Source organism: Solanum dulcamara, chromosome 6 (genome assembly GCF_947179165.1).
Source record: "Solanum dulcamara chromosome 6, daSolDulc1.2, whole genome shotgun sequence".
NCBI classification, from domain to species: Eukaryota; Viridiplantae; Streptophyta; class Magnoliopsida; order Solanales; family Solanaceae; genus Solanum; species Solanum dulcamara.
This window is the reverse complement of record NC_077242.1, coordinates 74,559,275-74,583,304: the sequence shown is the minus strand read 5'-3', so window position 1 is coordinate 74,583,304 and position 24,030 is coordinate 74,559,275. Positions and strand designations below refer to the sequence as shown.

The 24,030-nt window shown below is 30.2% G+C and overlaps 1 protein-coding gene across 1 annotated transcript; it reads right to left on the bottom strand.

Annotated features, from left to right (window-relative positions):
* Positions 1-7,861: 7,861 nt before the first annotated feature.
* On the bottom strand, positions 7,862-16,651 carry LOC129891509 (uncharacterized). The gene is made up of 5 exons (XM_055966897.1): positions 16,044-16,651; positions 13,169-13,205; positions 12,730-12,966; positions 12,596-12,643; positions 7,862-8,529 (listed from the first exon to the last, which is right to left on the bottom strand). Exons 1-5 carry the CDS (start codon positions 16,340-16,342, stop codon positions 8,263-8,265), a joined length of 888 nt encoding a protein of 295 aa, XP_055822872.1. The 5' UTR covers positions 16,343-16,651; the 3' UTR covers positions 7,862-8,262.
* Positions 16,652-24,030: the final 7,379 nt, after the last annotated feature.

Sequence of the window (24,030 nt, the reverse complement as noted above, 5' to 3'; positions counted from 1 at the left end):
GTGTTCAATATCCTCTTTGGTGTGCCGCCTAATTCATATAGGAGTTGAAACATCTCAATTTAAGAGTTAAAACACTCACTATCAAAGGTGAATCACATATATATAAAAGATTAAATGTTCACCTTTCACATTTAGTCGTTGTCAAAATAATTTGTGATTCCTAGAATGAACTATGAAACATTTTAATTCAAGTCTTGAAGTTTATAAAAAAAAATGATTTTAATTACATTTAGATGCTAATCGATCTTTTCTTTGAGCGGAAAATCTATCAGAATAGTCTTTCTACTCCATAGAAATAGGAGTAAAGTCTATGTGACTGAATACATTCTATCTCATCAAATCTTATCTGTGGAATGACGCATGAATATGTTAATATTGTTGTTGTTGTTAGAGGCTAATCGATCTAGAATTTATAGTTTGATTGGTTCAATTTTTAGGATAGTACTAATATAATATACTTTTGAAATTATGGATTCTACTTTAATAGTATTATAAGAATTTCATTGTTTCATATATGTATTTATACTTCATATAGGAAATACTAGGTTTTGAACTACTTTACAATTTGGACTATTTTTCTATATTCTAAATTAAATTTCTATTTTCATTTTTCATACTGATAATATAATGTCACCACTATTGAGAATGAGATCCAATTTATAATAATTAATCAACAATCATGTGGAAGTCGCAATTGACACGTAAAATGAGGAGATTAGTGTTAATATATACCATTAATGTGAACTTAAATTTTTTATTGGTGATTCAATTATATATATTTAAAAATTACAAAAATAAAATAATTAAAAAAAAAACTAAAGATTCAATCAAGTACGATGCATGTTCATCCATTAATTTTGTGCTATTGCCTTTTTTAATCCCTATTAGAGAGAGGTGATGATTAAACAAATCTGACAGTTTATAACTTATGTCAAGGACATGACTCTAAATATATAAAAGGATATGCATACTAAGGATCAGAAGGGGAAGGTTAATAGGTAGTCGAATTTTGTATAATTTTTCTTCTCAGTATAGTTATTATTACTTTTATAATATTTTATTCTTTGATTTTATCAATTATCATATTGTTTGTTTTTTCTATTATTCTTTTCTTTATTAATTTTTACATGATTTCTTTTTACTGATTTTAATATATTTTACTTGAGTCGATCATCTATCAAAAACAATCTCTCTATTTTCACAAGATAATAATAAAATTACATACTTCTTTTGAAACCCCACAAATAAAATTATATTGAATATATTATTGTTATTTTCATCTCTAATCCATTAAATAATTAAAAAGAATTAAAGTTCAATGACAACTTTGCTTCTTTAGGAGATATTCTTAAGGATTCGTAGGGCCATAATTTACCAAAAGAAGTAGAAAAAATAATATTAAAAGTGGACCCCAACAAAAGGCATTGATTTTAAAATATTTTCTTGTATTTTAATTTAGTGGAAGCTAACATCATATTCCCATTAAAAATGAATAATTGGGAAAAAATATCTACTTTTTAAAATCATATTGGTTAAAGAGTGGAGAACACTTCAGTCAAATCATACAAAACATATTCCACTTCAATGTTTTGAAAATGTAAAAAACATGGGGAAAAAAATTTGTTGATGGAATGTTTTGTATCTTCTTTTTTCTTTAATTAACCATTTATACTTAGAATCGCATTAGCTCTGATCGATTAATTCAAATTCACATTCAATAAATTATAAAAGAGAATAATAGAGGGAGAAATGATTTATTTTAATCAGTTACAATTTAAATAGAAGAAAATATGATCTTATTATATCATATATATTTAATTTAGTAATTTTCTGTGTTATATTTTACTGATCTTCTATAAAAATGATCATATAAAAGTGCCAATCATTTTTTTCCTTGGAGCTAGGGTATATTTAGAAGGCGTTTTGGTCACTTTCATCCAGTGATTAATTAGGACATCGTTTTCTAATGTCAATAATACGATTTGCTTCTATTAATTAAAAACATTAATAAGACACTAGCTGTCAAATGAGGTTTTAACCTATGATTAATCCACAAAGTTTAATCTTTATTAGGTCAACCTTATAACACTTAAAAGTTATTTAAGTGAGAATTTGTATAATATTTAATTAATGAGGGATTCCAACATCATCATGAACTTAATCTATGTCCAAAATGTCACAAAAAGAAAAGATTCATATCCACTTAATTAGTTGGTTAATTAAAGTTGTATAGTGACATAATTTGGTCTAGGGTGGATGACAGTTTTAAAGCAAGCACTATGATTATTCTCAATTTAGCATTAAACATTAATGATTAACCTATATATTAATCCACATACATGTGCTAATTAAAGAGATTAATTATTACTATTATACCCTTAGCTTATAGGAGAATGTTATACTTTCTCTGTTTCTAATTGTTTGTCGTATTTCTCTTTTACACGTCCCTTAAAAAAATATTAAGTAAGAGTATTTTTTAAAACTACTTTACCCTCGTTTATATTTAGGTGTTTCTAGTCTTCAAATCATTGTTACTAAGGATACAATGGGAAAAAAATAGTTAATTTTATTTTGAACCTCTAAAATGACAACTAATTTGAGATAACTTATGAAATTAGCTTAAGCACAATGTTGCACTACGAAATCCTCCCTCCCTCCATGACTCCTCTCTCTATAGTTATAGGAGCCTTACAAGATTAGTCGCGACTATAAACAGACTCGTGACTATAACAGAGTACTGGTACACTTTGTTCTCTCGCGACTCTACTTTGTTCAAAAGATTAAAGACCCACTAAAGATAGGTCGCCAAATTACGATTGAGAGTTTCGTCTTGATGCCACTTCCTTCTAATTACCATATGTTGCTATTTTTCCATCGAGAAAAAGATCGAGTTTGTTCTTTCAACAAGACTTTCTTAGCTCGTTAAATTTTCTCTTCTTCACTAAGAAATTTATCTGGTTGATATTCCAACATTTTAAATTAAGGTGCCCCTAAACTCAGTTTTGCCTGTCTCTCTAGTTACAGAGATAGGAGAGGGGCTTCGGTGTTATAACCATACTACCCCTATTCTTTTTTTTTATATATATATATATAATTATTATTAAATAACATATCTTTTTACTCATAAATTAAATTCTTTTGCAAATTTGCAAAGAAATAAATGAGTAAGGGAACAAATTGCGCAAAAAAAAACAGGAAAAATTACTTGGGTGAACACTTTTTAATAAATAATTACTGATTTTAACACTTTTTATTTATTACCATCTATAGCAATACATAGCAATATTATGATAAATCTGATACGTATTGAAAGTGAATTATGCATGCAATATAAATGTATTATAAATGTTTTAAAATATATTATACCTGTTTGGTAAGAAATTGACACAATGTATTATAAGTGTATTAAAGTGTATAAAACTTGTATTATATGTGCTTGATAAATTATTTCGCTAATATGTATTAAAATTATATTACAAATGTATTATAAGTGTCCAGTAAAAAAAATGTTATTGTTATAAATGGTAAATATTTTCTTAAAATAACATATCTATGTAAATTTCCCTAAAAAATATGATACAAATGGAGAGGGCTTATAAGTTTCCATTTTTGTTATAAAATGTCGAGAAAATAGTCAAATACCCCCCAATCTATTACCGAATTCTTAACTACATACTTATACTTTACGGAGGTCCTATTACCCTCTGCTTTTTTTAAAAACAGAATATATACCACCCTAAAACTAGACAACCACGTTCTTAACATATAGTGATGTACACTCGCTGTCAGCTGTCATTTTAAATTTTTTATATTAATTTTTCTCTTTTTATCCAATTTTTCATTAATTACAAAAAGATCTTTATTCTTACTTTATTTCTTTTTTTCTCTCTTGTGTTTTTCATTCCCTTCTTCATTTTTATTTTTTTATCACTTTATACCATCCTTCAAGCACCTTAACGAGTTTAATTACCTGTCTCTTTTCCTCTTAATTTTTGGTATTGTGTTCTTTCTTTGTCTTCATCACATCAAATTTGCAATACTTTATTTACGAGTTGTCGATGGTTAAATTCTTGGGTCTTCGCCAAACAATAATACAAATTGAAGATAAGATCTGAAGTTGATGAATGTTACTGTTCCAAAATTTATATAGAATAACTAAAAGAAATGAAAAAAAAATTGCGTTGAAATTTCTTTTCCGGCGAGGAGGTAGATTAATGGTGTTTATTTTGATCTAATATGAGAATGATAAAATGGAAAAAAAATGGATGAAGACTCATATCATATACCCCATAACTCATTTTTAGCTTACTTTATCAAATTCTTGATCAAAAAAAATATTTCACAGTCATGGTGATTTTAATTGACTGAATTTCTTTGATAATTTTTGATTTTAAAAAGACTTTAGTAATTAAATGAATTTTATGATGGAAGGTGTCCAATAAATTTATTCTTTTTTTAATTTGTTTTCCATTCTTTCTTCTTCTGATTTTTTTGTCTTTTTTTTGTGCAATTTTTTTGGAGTAGTGAAATTAATGAAGATTTGATTTTTTCGATAACATGAGTAATTATTTGATGATTTTAATAGTGATTTGTAGTGTTAGTTATGGATAATGATAAGACAAATCATGAAGAAATTATTACAATATGATGAGTTGATGGGACTGTTGTGGTGGTGGTGACTCAAGGTGGAGGAGATGGTAGTGGGTGAGTGTTGAGTTGAGGAGAAAAAGAGGTCAAAAAGAAAAAAAAAGCGTAAGGAGAAGAAAATAAAAGAGAATAGTAAAAAAAAATTATGTTTAATAAAAAATCAAGTGTATTATAAAAATATTTTATAAAAAATTAAAAATAAGATGAAAAATAAGGACAAAAGGAAAAACTAAAGTTTTAAGATTTGTTTTTGGTCTTCACTTTCTCAAAGAAAGTGAAATACACTCACCTTACCATATAAGCATTTAGGAAGGTGATAATTTCAATTTTAAACAGTTTAGGAAAACGATAGAACCCCCGTGAAAATTGAGTATGTAGTTGAAAATTTGATTATAACTTGAAGGGGCTTTTGGCTATTTTCACTAAAATGTCAACGAATCTTATAAGAATATTACAAATACATTTCTAAAGAAATAGTATATTAGTATTTTATTTTATTGAACTTTGGTATTGAATAAATATTTTATTGAATGGCTGTCCATGTGAAATCTTTGATAGAAATTGTCTCTCTTCTACCTCACATTAGCTGCAATTATAAAGTTATTAATAGACAATATATAATTGCATGCTTCTAAAAGTATTAACTGCTTGACATTGATATCATCTTTATTATTGTCGACTTCTTGTTACGAATTTAAATTTAGTCAAATTCAAATATAAGTATCAAAAATTAGGTGCATTTTTTTTTAAAAAAAGACATCTTTATCATATTATATTTATCTTAATCCTCCAAAGATATCTTTAAAATTAAAAATTCTCAAGAGTATATTTTAATCATCTAAAACACAAAAGTGTCAACTAATAAAAATGAAAAATTAATTTGAAATTTAAAAGAGTATTCTCTCCTGAAAATAAAGATTTAAGTTATATACATCGATAGTGTGATTTTGTTTTTGTGTAATGAATATAGTTTAAGCAATTATGATATGTAGTTGACATTAATATTATCATAGTGATATTTTAGTAATTATTTGATGAACGACTGCTTGTGTAAATAAAATTATCTAAATACACAACTTATTTTATCATATTCTCTAAAATTTCCTATCATTTGAAAAACTTACAAAAATTCCTACTCTCTCCTATTTTCTGATACATCACTGTATCTGATGTATCGGAACGTCGGATACATCACTTTACACGATGTATCGATCGGATACATCATTTTACGTGATGTAGCAGGATGTACGTGATCTATCCGAATACCACTAAATTTAAGAAATTTTTGTAATTTGAAAAAAAGTAGAGGTAAGATGTAATTAGCTTTTAACAATATGAGATTTGTGTAATCCACACCATCGGCAAATAGAGCATGAACACATAAAATAAACATTTTAAAGCCCAACTCGCGAGGCATCCCTCTCATAGTAGGGTTCCAACCCGAAGCCCTAAGTTCTTTCTTTCAATCCAAGTCGAGTCAATAGTTTTTATGGTAGAGCTAACGATATTTCTTTTGCTTAAGGCTAGAAATATAAATAAATTTTTGAATTTTGAAATTAGTTTAACTTTTTTGGCTAGGAATAATAAGATTAGATTAACCTCGCCAAATTCGTTCAGGAGTGATTCATTAGATGAAATTAGGATAGGTGTATAAAAATTTCTTTGTGATTCCCTTTTTTCTTCGACGAAGACATACACGCACCGATAGAAATCCAAAAAAAGCTAGAAAAAGGATAGTGACACCTTAAGTAAACAAATTTTGTAATATAATGTGGTAAAAATAAAATAACAAATGACTAAATAAATCCATATATGACTTTATTGAGAGTCCAATATTACAAACCAAGTAAATATTTAAATATAAATGCACAAATCATATCATCACTCAATTTATTTGTTTTTAATAAAGTTAAATTATTCTTCATTATCAATTTTTTTTAAAAAAAAATTTCACAACTTTACATATACCAGTAGGAGACAATATTGATGTGTCATAAGATTTGCAGACAACAAAAGAATATATTCTTGGCATAATATATTCTTCAGTATAAGAACCAAAAAATAAAATAAAAAAGGGCATCAAAAAAGTCTACAAATGTTCAACAAAGAAATATTCATAAGAATTAAAATTTTTAAAAAAAGAGTTTTAAAGATGTCATAACACAGAACTAGTCTTATTATTTATCTATTTTTATCCATGTCCAATGGGACCTAAATAACCTACCATGTGCAAGAGGGAAACAAACAAATCCCACACAATCTGGAGCATACAATTTTTTTAATTTAATTAAAATATTGTGTAATAATATTAAAATATTAATTTAATTAAGTTCTACGCATTAACAATATATAATTTTCTTTTTTACACTATCAGATTAACTTAACTTACAACATATAACTTTTTTTATAACATCACAACAAATTTGGTTTGCTATAATAGGTTAAATTTGTAAGTGTGTTGTGTACAATTTCAGATCGGGACAATGATGATTTATAAAGATTCAGTTAATTTGAACCACTCACATCACTACAGTAATAGAGTAAAGGTCATAAGGCGGGGGATCAACTATAACATAAGGCTATTATTACTTTCGCACCTCTCTCTATAGATAAAGAGAAATTCGTCTGTCCTAATGTCTTCTCTATTGATTTGACTGTTTCTCATCATTAATCAAGGTTTACTTTGCCCCTCGCCCCAAAGTTCTTGTGAAGACCCTAGTGTTGCATGTGTATGATAACACCAAAAATGGTGTAAAAATTATTTACGATATTAGTGTATATAACTTAAATCCATAAAATATTTGGATGAAATTCTTTATGGAAGTACTTATGTTAACAATATTTTATCATACACATAAACTAACGCTTCAGTTTCACACAGACAGATGCATGTACTAACACAGAATTTCAAGGAGAATATTCATATGTACAATGAATCTGCAGCCTGTACTTGGGAAATTAATAGTGAAATATGACACCCAAAAAAAAAAATCGACGATACAATATACAAGATAAAGAATTCATGCACTTGACAAGGTATTTAAGAAAATACGTAGAATCTTATGGTCTTAACTAGAGATATACAGAATATACCAAAATGTCATCTAATCATTGCAGTCTTAATCATGTAATGTTAAAAGTTGAAACTAAAAAGTTGCCAAAAAAGAAAGATACGCTCTGAAAAGGACTAAGAGAAAGTAAGCCAAACAAACTAAAACGGAAGGGAGTAGATTATACAGCAAATAAATTTGCATCTCTATTGCCAAGAAAGTTTGATCTCTACATACATAAAACACTGAGAATCCTAATTGTACAGAAAGTTGAATGCAAAGTTCTAACCATAATCTTTTTCTGGGATAATACACACTGTTACATTAACAGACAAGTCAACTATATACTTGTCCAACGCATAAACTAATCACGTTAGAGCAACGATCTGTAATGAACTGACCAAATCTTACCCCATGCCACCTTTCTATGCAGCTCGATCTCTGAATTGGTAAACGTCGATGTTAGAACAGCCAGTTTCTTGAATCAGTTATGTTGCTGCAATAAACACGAACTTTTTTTTTCTTGGTGCTGTGCAGCATTTCTTAGCAAACTAGCAAGAGCAAATCATTTTTGTCTCTTTCCAAATCTTAAGCATCTGTTGTGTTTGTATTCAGTTATACTCGAGGCTTGAGAAAGTCGTCCTTTGTTTCGTTTAGAAAATGAGTGTTTCTCCATTGCATTAACGAATTTGCGCATGTGCTTGATGTACTCGGGAAATGTCTCTAGATTACAATGTCCTCCACCTTCGACCCATAACGGATCATATTTCTCTTTGGCAAGTTCCCACAAACGCTTACCATGTGAAAAATCAACAAGTTCATCTGATGTACCCTGCAAATGAAATTGGGAACCTTAGAGTGTAGGAAATTAACGAGCTACCCCCTTATTGGAACTTCTACAGCTAGGTTAAGCGGAAAAAATAAATAAATAGGGCGATCAACTAAACTATCATAGTATTCAAGAAATTCATTGAGTACTGACTACCACATAGAGTTCAGAATTTTCACATTCTAGACGGTACCAATAAGGTTTAATTAACCACATAAGAACGAAATATAATGACACTTCAGAGGGTGATATCAATGACTATTTGAGCACAAAAGCATCATAGCCAACTACACTACACACCAATGCCTAGTGAGATTGTACTATAAGTCACGATAGTAGATAGTATGATCGATTGATCTGTAAAATACATCAGCGTCTATTAAACTAGACGTTCTGATTTCACTTGTATAGGAGAACCTTCCCGGTAATACTTTCAAAAATGTTACAAGGATAATCATGTAAGCAGGCAGCATTTTTAGTGCTATCAATCAATCAACATACCCATTATAATCCCACAAGTGACAGGAGAAGGTTAACTCGTATAGGAGAGTACCATTTTGGAAAATTTGCATCTCAGAATCGAGTTACATCGTATTAATAGCAGATGAGAAATTTAGGTAGGATCTTCCAGTGACACATCTCATTCTGTTCTGTATCCTCCGAGAAACCGTCCAGCATTCAGTTTAACTATCACTATCACTTTTCTATTGATATCCTTTCCCGACCATTAGTATCCTTCTGCGCTATAGCTTCTTAGGTTCATTTGCAAGTTTCCTCATTTGACAGTTCATGAATATGGACTGAGTTAACTATTTATTTTCTTAATCTCATGATTTCCCACCAACCAGAACTTTTGCATATGACAATTGAGAAGAACACAGATGTGCAGACAAAGGATTCTCAAACAATATAAGGAAATGAAAAATTTTCCAGCTTAAGAGCAAAATAACTTATTTGCATTGTTATCTTGGATTAGTAGGGGGCTAGTCCCCTCTCCTCTTTCCCTCATTAGTAGCATTATTTAGTAATCGCACAGTTGCTTATTCTTCAATGTTTACAACTATTTTTGGTTTCATTTGCTTTGTATCTTGCTATGTTGTTGTCATATTTTTCTTGCAATTCTGCCTCAAAGACTTCTCTTTTGAGCTGAGGGTCTATTGGAAACAGTCTCTCTACCTCAAAAAGGTAGGAGTATGGTCTGTATACATCTTACCCTTCCCAGACCCCTCTTGTGAGATTACACTGGATATGTTGTTATTGTTATCTTGGGTAAACCGAGGCCTGTTCAGTCATTTTCTAAGGAAGTTTTTTCTGCTTGGTTTACCGTGTCATCTTTGTTTCTTAATATGCTATATCTTGCAACATAAAATTCAAATTTCCTATATTTTACTCCGACAACATCGAAGTCACCTTATGTGATGTGTTGAGAACAGTGCAGGGATGTCCGTATCTCGTTTTTCAAATGAAAATTTGACAAGGATTTTACTGTAGTGCTCACAGTGTGTCATGTCAGGTCATGGATACTCTGGCCTTTGAGAGTATCTGTACTAAACAATTTCAAGGACACAAGGCAAAATGAGTGGACGAGGACCAAGGAAAGACAATTTTGGCAACATGCATAGTGAAATACTCTTTTCCTAAGCAGGTTCTTGAGTGTGCTCCCTAATTTTACGTAGCTTCCGACATTAGAATAATAACACCAACCATTGTAGGATTCTACTTAGTGCTATGGAGAGAAGAACATTATAAAAAGATAACTCGTGATTAGAAGCATAGACTTGTAATAGTTGTCCAGATTTTTGAATAAAAGAACTACGAAATCATGTAAGGTAGTGGAGCTGAGAGATCTGATCATTCATTTATCTGCAAACTGCAAACCTCTAACCTTGGGAGTTGAAAGATCTGAAAGACGACATACTTCATTCCAAATAATTATCTTATTATGCAACCCTTACCTCTTTTTATCGAAAAAAGGTTGCTTGAAAGAAAGGACCAGTAAATGAACAAAAGAAGTTGGTTTTGAAGTGAATTAGATGCAATATTGTGGATTATTTTCCTTGTAAACTCATAGTCTATAAGGGTCTTCAAAGAACAAGATCTTTCAAGGAGACAACAACTATTCTTGTAGATGGCGAGCTCGCTAATCATAAAGACGAAGGGAAGTTTGAAATGGACTACTGGACATTGACAGTAAAGATCATCATAAGCATTTTTAACATGTTCAGTACAAATCACCCATAGTTTGGGAATTGTGGCGGACCAATGCTAGGAGCTTCCCGAATCCAATGGAACCTTCAGTTGTTGAGCGACATAAATGCTACACAAGCACTTGGATGCACCTCCAGTTTTGATTGAAACTGTTAGCAACTTGGTTTCGCACATGTCTACTATTTCACATGAAGAACTTGACTCTAAAGATCAAGACAATAACTAATAAGCATACACACTATCCTCCCAGATCTCACTTGTGGGATTACACTAGGTATCTTGTTGTTGTGTCCAATTATTGGACAGGGTTCTATGGTCGGTCTGTGACCCCCCCGGATGCCGAAGGCGTCCTTGGGGTGATCTCGTAGTTCCTACGGGGTGGAGATGATGGGCTCGGATTTTCCTTCCTTTTCTTTTGCCGCATTTTGCTCAAAGGGTTGAAGAGAGATAGTGCATCACCAAAAAAAAGTACTGGTCTCCAGAAAATCATTTTTCTTTTCTTTTTACTCACTTTAGTCTGATTAGTAACAATTTTAAGGACCAAAATAATTTCTTTAAGAATAAGATTTACTAGTATGTAATCAAAACCGAAGCAACAAGGCAGGTGGTTGAACAGGCTTTGTACAGGATTTTGGCATCATTTTGAAAAAAAACTAGAAGTGCTATGTCTGCAACAAAAACAACCACACCTCAACCCCAAGTTAGTTGGAGTATGCAATGGATTCTCATAATCCATTTCACTCTATTTGACCTGTTTAATTCCAATATTCAATACTTTGGAGTTCTCTAGCACTAGAATTTCTCTACATTTTCTACTGACACACAAATCTCTAGACTAAAACGACTCCTAAAATGCTGAGCCTAATGAAAGAATTGCATTCTAACTTAGCCTTAGTGCTAGCTAGTCAATGTCGCCAATATGGATCATTTGCTTTCATTGTGTCATATTTTCTAGATTTGTATGTATTTCAAGAAACTGTAGGCTCCTCTGACACCATTTCCTTCCATGTGATGTTAGGTATATCCTATTTAAATACCGCCAATCACCATGTTTTCACATCAAACGGATGGGTGCACTGGGAGGTCTACATAAGACATCACCAAACCATATTAGGGGAGCGTTGGAGTAGCTGGTAAAGTTGTTGTCATGTGACTAGGAAGTCACGGGTTCAAGCCTTGGAAACAGCCTTTAGCATAAATGCAAGGTAAGGCTGCGTACAATAGACCCTTGTGGTCAGGCCCTTCCCCGGGCCCTGCGCATAGCGGGAGCTTAGTGCACCTAGCTGACCCTTTTTTTATCTCATATTATACTCTATCCCGGTGCGATCATTTCTCATCTAGTCTAATCTTGTGTGATCCTACATCCATCTTAATATCCAGATTTCTTCATCACTTATCTCGTGGATCTTAGAGGCTCACATTTACTCGAATATAAAGCTGGTCTTATATCGGTTTATGGAACTTGCCTTTTATTTTGGTATGTATCATCCTATCACATAACAATCCTGTAGCACTCCTCCATTTCACCAACTTATTATAGTTTTATGCATTACATCTTCCTAATCCTCTGTCACACCATTCTCTTGGAATAGCAGTAAACATACCTAACGAAGAAAATTTAAAGGGAGAACATACAGAAGCATTCTTTTCGTGAATAACAGATAAACTAAATAGAACAAAAAGGGCATCCTGATGCACTAAGCTACCTCTATGCGCGGGGCTTGGGGAAGGGCTGGACCACAAGGGTCTATTGTACGCAGCCTTACGCTGCATTTCTGCAAGAAGTTGTTTCCACAGCAGAAAATATGTATGTTAAAGTATCTAGAGGGAAGAAGAAACGAACAAAATAGATGTTTCTTACATGGATCACTAAAACCGGGCAGCTAACTTTTTGTATTTTGTCTATGTTCTGCAAAATGAAAGAGATTTGTCAGCATGGTGCTTTGACACAATAAATCAAGCAGAAAAAATAGAGGAAAAAAAGAAAATACTTACTTTGAAAATATCAAACCAGAATGTCATCTTGACAGGATATAGAACGCGTATTCCTGAAAGTATAGCACTATGAAGAACAATGGCTCTTAACCTCTGTAAGCGAGATGCCAAGTGTAGTGTCGGCCCACTGCCAATAGATTGTCCATATAGAATGATATCCTCCTGCTTAATGCTGTATTCACTCTTCAAACAATTATAGACAGCTTCTATGTCCTGGTACGTGTTGAACTCAGATGGCTGACAGAAGTAAACAGACATCAATGTTTGAAGATTGGAACAAGTAGACCAAAACCCGGAAGGCAAGAGAAGAGAACCAGAAGAAAATGAACATAATTGCATGATGATACGGTATTAATGACATCATCGTGCAGATGAGATAGATCAATGACATGATGCCAATTGCTGTTAGAAATGCAAGTTAGCATGATAATTTGCTTACCTTACCTGATGATCCACCGTACCCCGTGTAATCGTAGCTGCAATCCAGCACACAAACATGACATCAGCGCCAAAGGCAAAGGAGATGATAACAACATAAAAACTTTCAAGAATAATAATTGCACGACGTTACAGTGTTAATGCAACTACATAATCCATGTAAGTTTAGGAAAGACAGATTAACAAGTTCAGAAGCAGATTCTCCAAAATCCTTACACCAAACAAATGGTACAGGAAAGTGGAACTCGCCCAGACATATAATTAAACTACCAAAAAGATTATAGAGAAATAAATCAGATTAAAATCTCACCAAAATCAGATACTCCTCCGTTGCAATTTGTTTGTCCTACTTTTATTTAGTTTAAGACTACAAGATTCAAAAGTTTCTTTATTATCTTAAACTTGGTGACAAGTCAAAACCAGACAAACAAATGGAAACAGAGGGAGTATGATTTTTTGCCCAAAAAGATAAATAAGACAGACAAAAACAAAGCCACTTTTCACCCATTCTCCAACAAGAAAATACAGTGTGTGTGTCATACACAGAATTAGAACATATTGGGCAGAAGCAATGTACCACAAAAACAAAGTAAAGATCAAAACTATGAAACAACTGCGAACAATACAATCAAAAACAAGCAAAACCCATGAAATAAATTATTCTAAAAACACCCTCAAACCAGAAGAAAGAAAAACTCACCTCACACACCAAAGCCAAAAAGAGAGGAATATTATCAATAAAAAGAACATACGTCATAATATGAACATGGAGGTGAGCTCTAATCTCTACAAACAGGTCAACAAGAACATATTAGGCAGACGCAATATACAAGAAAACAAGCAAAGATCAAAACTTTGGAACACCATTAGCTTTACTATCAAAAACAAGTAACCCCCATGAAATCAATTATTCTAAAACACCCTCGAACCAGAAGAGGAAAAAAACACCCCAACACCAAAAGGAAAAGAATATTATCAATAGAATAGGAACATACCACATAATATTAACACAGAGGTGAGCTCTAAAATATTAGGCAGAAGCAATATACAAGAAAACAAAGTAAAGATCAAAACTTTAGAACAAACCATTAGCAAAACTATCAAAAACAAGCAAAACCCATAAATCATAAAAACACCCCACACCCCAAGACAAAAAAGAGAAGAATGATCATATTATCAGTCAAAAGGAAAACATTAAGGCAAAAGAAATATACAAGAAACAAGTAAAGATCATAATTAGAAAAATCATTAGCAATACTATCAAAACCAAGCAAACCCCATGAAATCAATTATTCTTTTTTTGATGACCTAAATCAATTATCCAAAAACACCCTCAAACCAAAAGGGAGAAAAAAAAAACCCACAACCCCAAAACAAAAGGTAAAAGAAAGAAAGAGAAGAATTATCATATTATGATTTATGAATAAAAAGGAACAAAGCATACCACATAATATTAACACAGAGGTTAGCTCTAAGCTCAACAAACAGGTCAACAAGAACATATTAGACAGAAGCAATACAACAAAACAAAGTAAAGATCGAAACATTGGAACAACCATTGAATATACTATCAATGACAAGCAAAACTCCTGAGACCAATTATTCTAAAACACCCCCCAAACCAGAAAAGAGAACACCCCACAATCCCAAAACAAAAAGGGAAAGAAAAAAGAAGAAGAATATTATCAATTAAAAGGAACATACCACATAATATTAGGCAGAAGCAATATTTAACAAAACAAAGTAAAAATCAAAACTTTAGAACAACCCTTAACAACACTTTCTAAAACAAACAAAACCCATGAAATCAATTATTCTAAAAACACCCTAAAACCAGAAGAAGAAGAAAAGACCACCCCACAACCCCAAAACAAAAAGAGAGAGGAATTATCATATAAAATAAAAAAGGAACAAAACATATCACATAGTGTTAACACAGAGGTGAGCTCTAAGCTCAACAAGAACATATTAGGCAGAAGCAATATACAACAAAACAAAGTAAAGATCAAAACTTTATAACAGCCATTAGCAATACTATCAAAAACAAGCAACCCCGTGAAATCAATTACCCTACCCCCCCCCCCCCCCCAAAAAAAAAAAAACCAGAAAAGAAAACACCCCACAACCCCAAAACAGAAAGGGGAAGAAAAAAAGAAGAAGAATATTCTTATCAATAAAAAGGAACATACCACATAATATTAGGCAGAAGCAATATACAAGAAACAAGCAAAGACGAAAACTTTATAACAGCCATTAGCAATACAATCAAAACCCATGAAATCAATTATTCTAAAAATAACCCTCAAACCAGAAGGAAAAAAAAAAGAACACCCTACAACCATAGCAATAAAGAGAGGAATTATCATATTATGAAACAAAAGGAACAAAACATACCACATAATACTACCATAGGTGAGCTTTAAGCTGAACAAGAACATATTAGGCAGAAGCAATATACAAAAAAACAAGTAAAGATCAAAACTTTATAACAATCATTAGCAATACTATCAAAAACAAGCAATCCCATGAAATCAATTATCCTAAAAACACCCCCTCCCCCGCCAAACCAGCAAAGAAAACACCCCACAACCCCAAAACAGAAATGGAAAGAAAAAAATAGAATATTATCAATTAAAAGGAACATACCACATAATATCAGGCAGAAGCAATATACAACAAAACAAAGTAAAGATCAAAACTTTATAACAACCATTAGCAATACAAACAAAAATAAGCAAACCCCATGAAATCAATTATTCTAAAAACACCCTCAAACCAAGAAAAGAAAAGAAAAACACCCCCACAACCCCAAAACAAAAAAGAAAGAGAATTTATCTATCATATTATTCATAAAAAAAAGAAACACAAAAACATACCACATAATATTAACACGAAGGTGAGCTCTAAGCTCAACAAAAAGATCAATCATTTGTCCCAAATCACCAGCATTTCCATGTGAGTAAAGAAGTGTAAATCTCCCAGATGGATGTTTCCAAAAAGTGGCTACAATTTTATTACCACCTTTTGTATCCAACAAATGAACATTTACATTCTTATCAGCTGTTATTCCACTAAAACAAACCCTTCCATCTTCATCTTTAAATACTTCATATGTTGGTGGGTGTGGTGGAAAAAATGCAAATTTTGCAGCTACACCTGCTGTTACATTGCCCATTATCAAAAACCCACAAAGGCAAAAAAATTGTTTAATAAAGATTTAGCCATAAAATTGGCAAATAAAGATTTAGGCCATAAAATTGGCAAAAAAACATCAAGAATTTCTGTTAGATTGATGAAAATATGGGAGAAAAAAGTTCTTGTTTTTTTTTTAATTATTTTTTTTCTTCTCTTTTTTGTTGATAATGGTTTGATAAAGATCCGATCTAAGCGGGATGTGGGTATTTGGGGAAACAAAGCCCCAGAAAAGAAGGATTAAAAGAAGCAAAAGAACTGATGCATGTTGGTTTCTGAAAAAATGCCCACTCTTTATTTGTTTTTTTGGTACTACTTTCTAAATTTATTTATCTTCTCTATCTCATATTTTTATATTTTTATTTTTAGTTTAACATTCTGTTTGGATGGTTGTTGAGTATTGTTTGATGATTTATTATATTATATCGTATTATATTATTTTAATGAATATAATATTTTGGATAGATTACATCGTTTTGTGTTTTTATATAATGTCACACATCAGAAATTTGAGTGATAAATCTATAAGAAAAGTAGGGTACGTGATAGTGCTACTATGAAAAGATATTTTATGTAACAACCTATTCGGTGTGGTCGCGTCATTATCTTGATATTTTCTTCTCATTTTATCTTTATTTACTATTTAATAATTTTTCGTCATTATCTAACGATAGATTTAAACGATACGATACAATAAATTTAAGTAACAATCGAAATAAACATTATATTTAAACTGGCGATATAATACAATACAACGAGTAACAACCGTCCAAACAAGGAGTAAACGTCGGTCTGGATGTAGCTATATGAATTCATGATTTGAAATTAGATTGAATTGAGGTTTGAAGTTTTGCTTGAATAACTATTTTGGCTTAAAAACACTTACTATCTAAACCAATTCGAACAAAATCGATATTAGTTTTTTTTAAAAAAACCTTTTAATCTATCTAACAAAAATATTATATTTTTTATTTTTATTTAATTTTTATTTTATCCTTGATGAGAATTAGTACTATATTACACATTTGATTTTTTAGATGATCTGTAATAGTCACTGTTTATTTTTTTATTTTTCGTATTTTTTGGTGGTTTTATTTTTATTTATTATTTTAGTAATACACATTTAGTTATTTAATTTGATTCATCATTCATGGGCGCCCATTATCTATGACTAAGTTAAAAGACAACTTTGCCCTTGAAGAAATTATGGTATCATCGGATAAGGGTAGCAAGATAGAGGTTAGTTGTGGAATTGCCAAGTGTTAGATGAAGTTAATTATTATCATTATATAAAGCATGCAATATATATCACACAAAAATTATTAGAATACAATAATTGGTAGTTGAAGATTTAGTTTAGAAATTTCAATCATCATTAATTTTATAATTAGAAGATGTACTTGAACTTTATTTAATTCATAGGTGCTAGCTTAGTTAATGTCAATAGATACAATACTCAAACTATATAATTAGAAGAAAATACTGCCTTGTTAATTTAAATACAATATTTATTTAATTATTATTTAAATTTTATTATATTATATTATTAAATTTATCATTAGATAATGACGAAAAATTTCATTCTATATAATGATCGATTTAGTATGATCACGTCGTTATTTTTTTGTTTCTTCTCTTTTTATTTTTATTTTGTTATTTAATTTATAATCTTAATTTATCAGTTATTCTATCTTTTTATAATAGTTCTACCAATGTGCCTTGCTTCTTTCTGTAGGTTAATTGTAGATATGTGACATTACGTAATTTAAATATTGATTCAAGATATTTTCTCTACTTCGACAAAAAATAATATTCAAATATTATATTCATTAATACAACGCCCCCTTATTTCAAACTCAAAAAAAAGCCAGATTGATGAGAAAATTAGAAAGGATCTCAAAAATCGGAACAATGCGATATATATATATATATTCTTACACAATACTATTTAGAATTAAATTTTTAAAACAAATATCAAATATCGAGCAGAAAACCAAAAATAAAAAGATGGAGGGCTAAGATTTGGTCAAAGGCTGCAGTAGAGATCTAAATAACGAAATTGGTGTCAGAAAGAGACATTCTTTCCCTTTGTTTCCCAAACTTTAAATCTTCCTTTAATTTTCTATAAATTATTAAGTATTATTTATTCCATGCTCTCTCTCTCTATATATATAGTTTGTTATTAAATTAAAGTATAACATATACTCTCTCATTAATATTAATTCCTTTATTTCAATTTATGTTATATTTTTTATTTTTCATTTTTCATTTTTTTTAAAATTATGATCGTACATTTGAACATAAATTTGAACATAAAATTTGTTATCTTTTTGTGTTTTAAAAAGTCTAAAGTCATGAGATTTTGTATGATTCTATATATTCTTTTAATTCATTTTTACTTGTTTATTCTGATTTTTTCAAGTTCCTTAAAAAAACAATGATTAATATGAATATTTCATCATAATATAAATATTAATTGATGTATAATTTTTGAGTCTCTGGAAGTAATTTGAAAAATAAATAATTAATGGCGAGGATAAAACATGAAAAGCAATTATCTTTTTTTTTAAATGTTAAAAATAATAAATAAAAAATAATTTTTGGAGTATATTTTGATCAAGTATCATTAAGAGATAGGGCAACTAGACAAATTAATTAAACAAATAATTTAATTAGTACTTAATTCCTTAAACAAATACTACTAAAAAGGTAGTATACAAAGTACTAGTAGTAATAATTAAGGTGACTAAAGTAATTATAGTCAACTTGTCATTATGATAAATAGGAAATGGTCATAAAAGATTATAAAGTATAGAAGCATGTGATTGTTATTAGTATGCAATTAATAGAGAAAAGAAATTAAAAGACATTTGCATGAAGAGATTACGTAGGAATAAAGATAAAGATAGTTATTATTGAATTTTCTTGGACCGCAAAAGTTGTGAAGGGTCAACAACAATATGGGTCTCTTTCATTTAATTTAAGAGGAAAAGATAAACTTGGATACAAATTGATATCTCAAAGTTTACTCGTTCTATCTCAAATTATTTATCGTAGTTTCTAAAAATAATTATTTTAATTTTTTTATTATTTTAAAAGTTTAAGATAAAATTAATATTTTATTCTCATTTTATCCATGTCCCACTTATTTTTCAAGAAAACATTTCTAGAAAATCATTTTTCGTGGAAAATATTTTCCTTTATACCAAACACACCGTAGGGTAAATAGAGTAAATATTCATTAAAGAAAGATTATATCTCAAAACATAAATAAGGGCAAGATAGTTAAAACCTGATGAATGGAATGTCCCATATCGATGAATGAATGAAATCTCGAGCTCCTTATAAGATTTGGACAATTCTCCTCCCTATAAGCCAGCTTTTGAGGTGTATGTTAAGCATAAAGCTTAATTTGACATGGTATCAAATTAGGCTCCTTTTATTTAAATACCATCGGTCAGTGAATATGCACACATCATATCAGATAGTGGAATCCGAAGAATGTTTGGATTCGCGCTTGGGGTGAATGAAATCTTGGGCGTCTTATAAAAGTTGGACAATTCTTCTTCGTATGAGAAATTAATATATGTATATAGACTATACTAATTACTCATGTTTGTTAAAGTCCAATATTTTTTAGGTGTCTTTAGAAATTTATCTACCAATAGAAAATATAGAGAGATAATAGTTTATTATAATTTTTATTTTGTATATTATTGGTCTGAGATGAACTTAAATAGAATAACATGACCGTTTAAAATTGATCCTAAGTTTAGAATTGAGGCATAGTAGTAATTGTCAACACGACTTGTGAAAGAATCAAATGGTTTTTGAACACATATTGTTGTGATTAGATAAGGTAAAATTAGCTCATGAAATTATAATCCATTCATTCGTACAATTTTGATTTGATTATTGATCTGCTCATTTATTAGCTCAATCTATCAAAATTTGGCCTAGTATAGAGTCCAAATTGATTCATACAAAATCTTATCAAAAAAAATTTAATTTTTTTTATTTGATATATTATATATATCTGTAATAAAGAAAAATAATAACGTTATCATGTACTATAATATTATTAAAAAAAATAATGGAAACTTAGTAGTGGCAATTATATTCATGTTATGTCAATTCAAGCTTGCTCAATCTGTTCAATTGAGACCTTATAATCCAATCAATCACATTCTCTGGTCCAATTGCTATTTTTTTCTTCTGTATTTCATATTTTTATCCACTAGTCTATTTTGATAATGAGCCCGTTTGGATTGGTTTTAAGTTGGTCAAAACCAACTTAAAGCCTCTTTTCAGCTTTTGGACGTATTTGCCTAATGCTAACTTTAAGCCAGAAAGTTCTTAAAGTCAGTCAAAAATGAAAAGTTAGGATTCTTGACTCTTTTTTTTTCTAAGTGGTTAAAGTCATTTTCTTTGACCATGGAAATTACTTTTATATCCCTTATATTTTAATTAAATTCCCAAACTACCCTTTTTATTCTTTTAACCCTAAAATTCACATAATTTTCCTCATTTAAGCACTTTTATCCAAACACTCAACTGCTTATTTATAAAAATAACTTTCAGCACTTTAAAGTTCTAAAAACACTTCATACATAAAAGTTACTTTTTTTAAGCCCATCCAAACGGGCTCAATGTCAAATTCAGCCTAACTCTTCTATTTACCACCTCTATTTATGATATGATGAAAGTTGATGTAGTGATCTATCATCTTCATGAATTGGGAGATAATCTTGAATTGAAGATAACTATAGTATTGTCATGATCAATGACAAGATGGTGAAAAATTGGCTAGTGAGTAGTGATAGTTACCACTCACTCATTCTTTCCTTTATATGCTTTAACAATGGGGAACCATGAATTTCCTTTATGTTGAAGACATTCCTTTTGAAGAAGTTGCATCATGAAAGTTGAGAATATATAATCTTGGGTGAATTTAAGCTGCACTTTGCATGCCAGGAGTACTGATAGAACATATAAAACATATTTCTTTGACTGGTTATCTGTTTTTGAAAATGCTTTTCTATCGTCTATTAAAAAAATGCAAAAATTGAGCTATAGAAAACCAAGGGAAAACTAACTCAGTTCATCGATTTTTTTTCGGTTAAAAATTATAATTTCTTAAAAATATATAATTTTTTAAAAACTGTCGCAGTCCCTCAATTTTTTTATACATAAATCAAGGTGCTCCGACGAGCATATATGATTGAGCGATAGAATTGTCCAAAGTAAAAGAAAATACCTGGCTTCAATTCCAAGTAGCTGCATTTTTTATGTATATTTCTGAAAAACCGACCTTGTCCATCGATTTTCCTTAAAAAATCGATCCATCGATTCTGACTCAACTTTTAATAGTGTCTTATGAAATCACACTGATGGAATCACCCTCCAAAGACTCTATTTATGGGGTCACATTGAATATGTTATTGTACTTTTTGATTGATTGGAGTATATGCCTGATCCAAGTACATCATATCATTTAATAAGTATGTCACAATCTCACAAACCAAGCTCATGACGCGTATTGTTTATTCTTGCGATGGACTCACAAATTTATCTTTGATTATGCTATCATTGAGTCCAAATATGTGCATACCCTGTGAATTTACTATTCTGTCTTATATATAGCACCTTCTTCAAAAGCTTATCGATCTAAAAGTCTGTTAATCTTTTTTTTACCCGCTCTCAACAGTCCGCTCTGTTATGAGCTTCACAATTTAAAAATAACTCATGTTTTATGACCACTATTGTCTGATAAGTATGTGGAAAAAGGTTTATAGTAATTATATTCCTCCTAGAGCATTAATTATCCAAATCCACTTTTTCCATGCCCTCTTGTGCCTACAATTCCACTATTAACGTGAAGTAATTTAATTCGTCACAAATTAATTAATGTTTAAGAAAAAAAATACTATTGAAATATACTTAAAACAAATATACTAGTGTTGATTATGGAATGGAGGTGCTCATAATATATACTTGTTTGTTTTTCAATTGATGTGAAGTAATTTGATTCAACACGAATTAATTAAAATTTCAGAAAAAACTATTTTTAAAATTGTGGTCGATCTAATATGTCATAATATTAATTTGATTATTATAAGGCAGTTAAAATTTACAACCTTATACATGTCATAATATTTGCATCACTGCAAAACCGTCATATCAAAATAAAATGAGAAATTTGAAGTTTATTTCGAATACAATTAATTAATTACCAATGGTTTGTGATAAATTGTTTGACTAATTGATCTAAACAAGTTGTAAGTTTTTACAGATCTATACGCATCACATCTACTACCCTCAAACTTTTTATACAACTAATCATACTATGATATCATGTAAAGGTATAATACATAAACATACACTTAAATTTTGCTTCAGATGATAAGTAAGAACTCCAACTTTGAAAGTGCATATCTAATCATCTTAACTTGGCCAGTCTCAACTGACAACCCTAGAACTCGTTCCTTCTCTGTCTCGTGGACCTCCGATGTTGATGTGGTACATACATTTTTGAAGGTGTCTAGATGATTATTTTATAAGTTGGAAGGTTCAACTATCATAATGGATCGAAGACAAGTTGAAATGTCTAGATGTGCATACTTAAAATTTTAAAGTGTTTAGTTACCAGTTAAGACCAATTAAAATATCTATCTACTTATTATGCCATGTATAAATTATAACAGGAAGATTTTATATAGGAAACCTCATGCTTAATTAATCAAACCTACCATTTTATTACATGGTGGAAGATCAATGCTAGTACTTTTTAGTATCATGCATTGACTCATGTTCAACCTAAGTGCCTAACCTTTGTATATCAGGGGTTGGGGGGTTGGTTGAAGTTGGTTGGCCTACTTAATGAAGAAGCCATCATCAATGAGTGATTGTAATTTGTACATATTTCTTTTAGTATGTCATAAAAAAAAAAGACAAAGTTGTGAGTAGTAGTAGTAGTACTAAACTAAAGTTGCAATTATTATATTTTCTTTCCTCAAAACTATAAAAAGAGGAAGCTTTAGTTTAAAGGAAAATACATTATGTGGTCAAAAGGCTTCATTAGAATGCTTGGAATTTGGTGCATCAAGTGGATATTAAGCTTTTACAGAGGTCTCTGTCTGTCTTCAAGTGTTTTTAATTTATGACAAGAATTGAGTCAACAGAAGCATAATGTTTACAACTTTTGATTATTTATCTTTGCTATATTTTTCACTTCTTTTGAAGAAATCCAGGTAAAGGGTCATCATTTTTTGATCTTCCTTTTCACTTTTGATTATACTAATATTTCGTTTATTTTTATTTGTTTAAATTCTATTTTTAATATAATGAACAAGTAAAAATAAAGCAACTTATTTAAGTCTTGGAGGACGAGAATTGAGTCTTCCATAGATCAACCTACCATAGTTTTCTCTTTTTTTTTTTTCATTTTTCTTGTAGTTTAAGACTACAGGACTTTAGTCTAAAACAAGCAATATAATGCATTGTTTAATGCAGTAGTACTTTAGGGCTTGTGGTCCAACTTGAAAAAAATGTTTTATTTTTCTTTTTAGTTCAAGATATAATTGCATTGTGCCCAAGCATTGCAAAATCCGATTTATCTAATAAGAGGAATTTTCGCATATAACCACTCAAAAATATCTTAATTATGCTCCA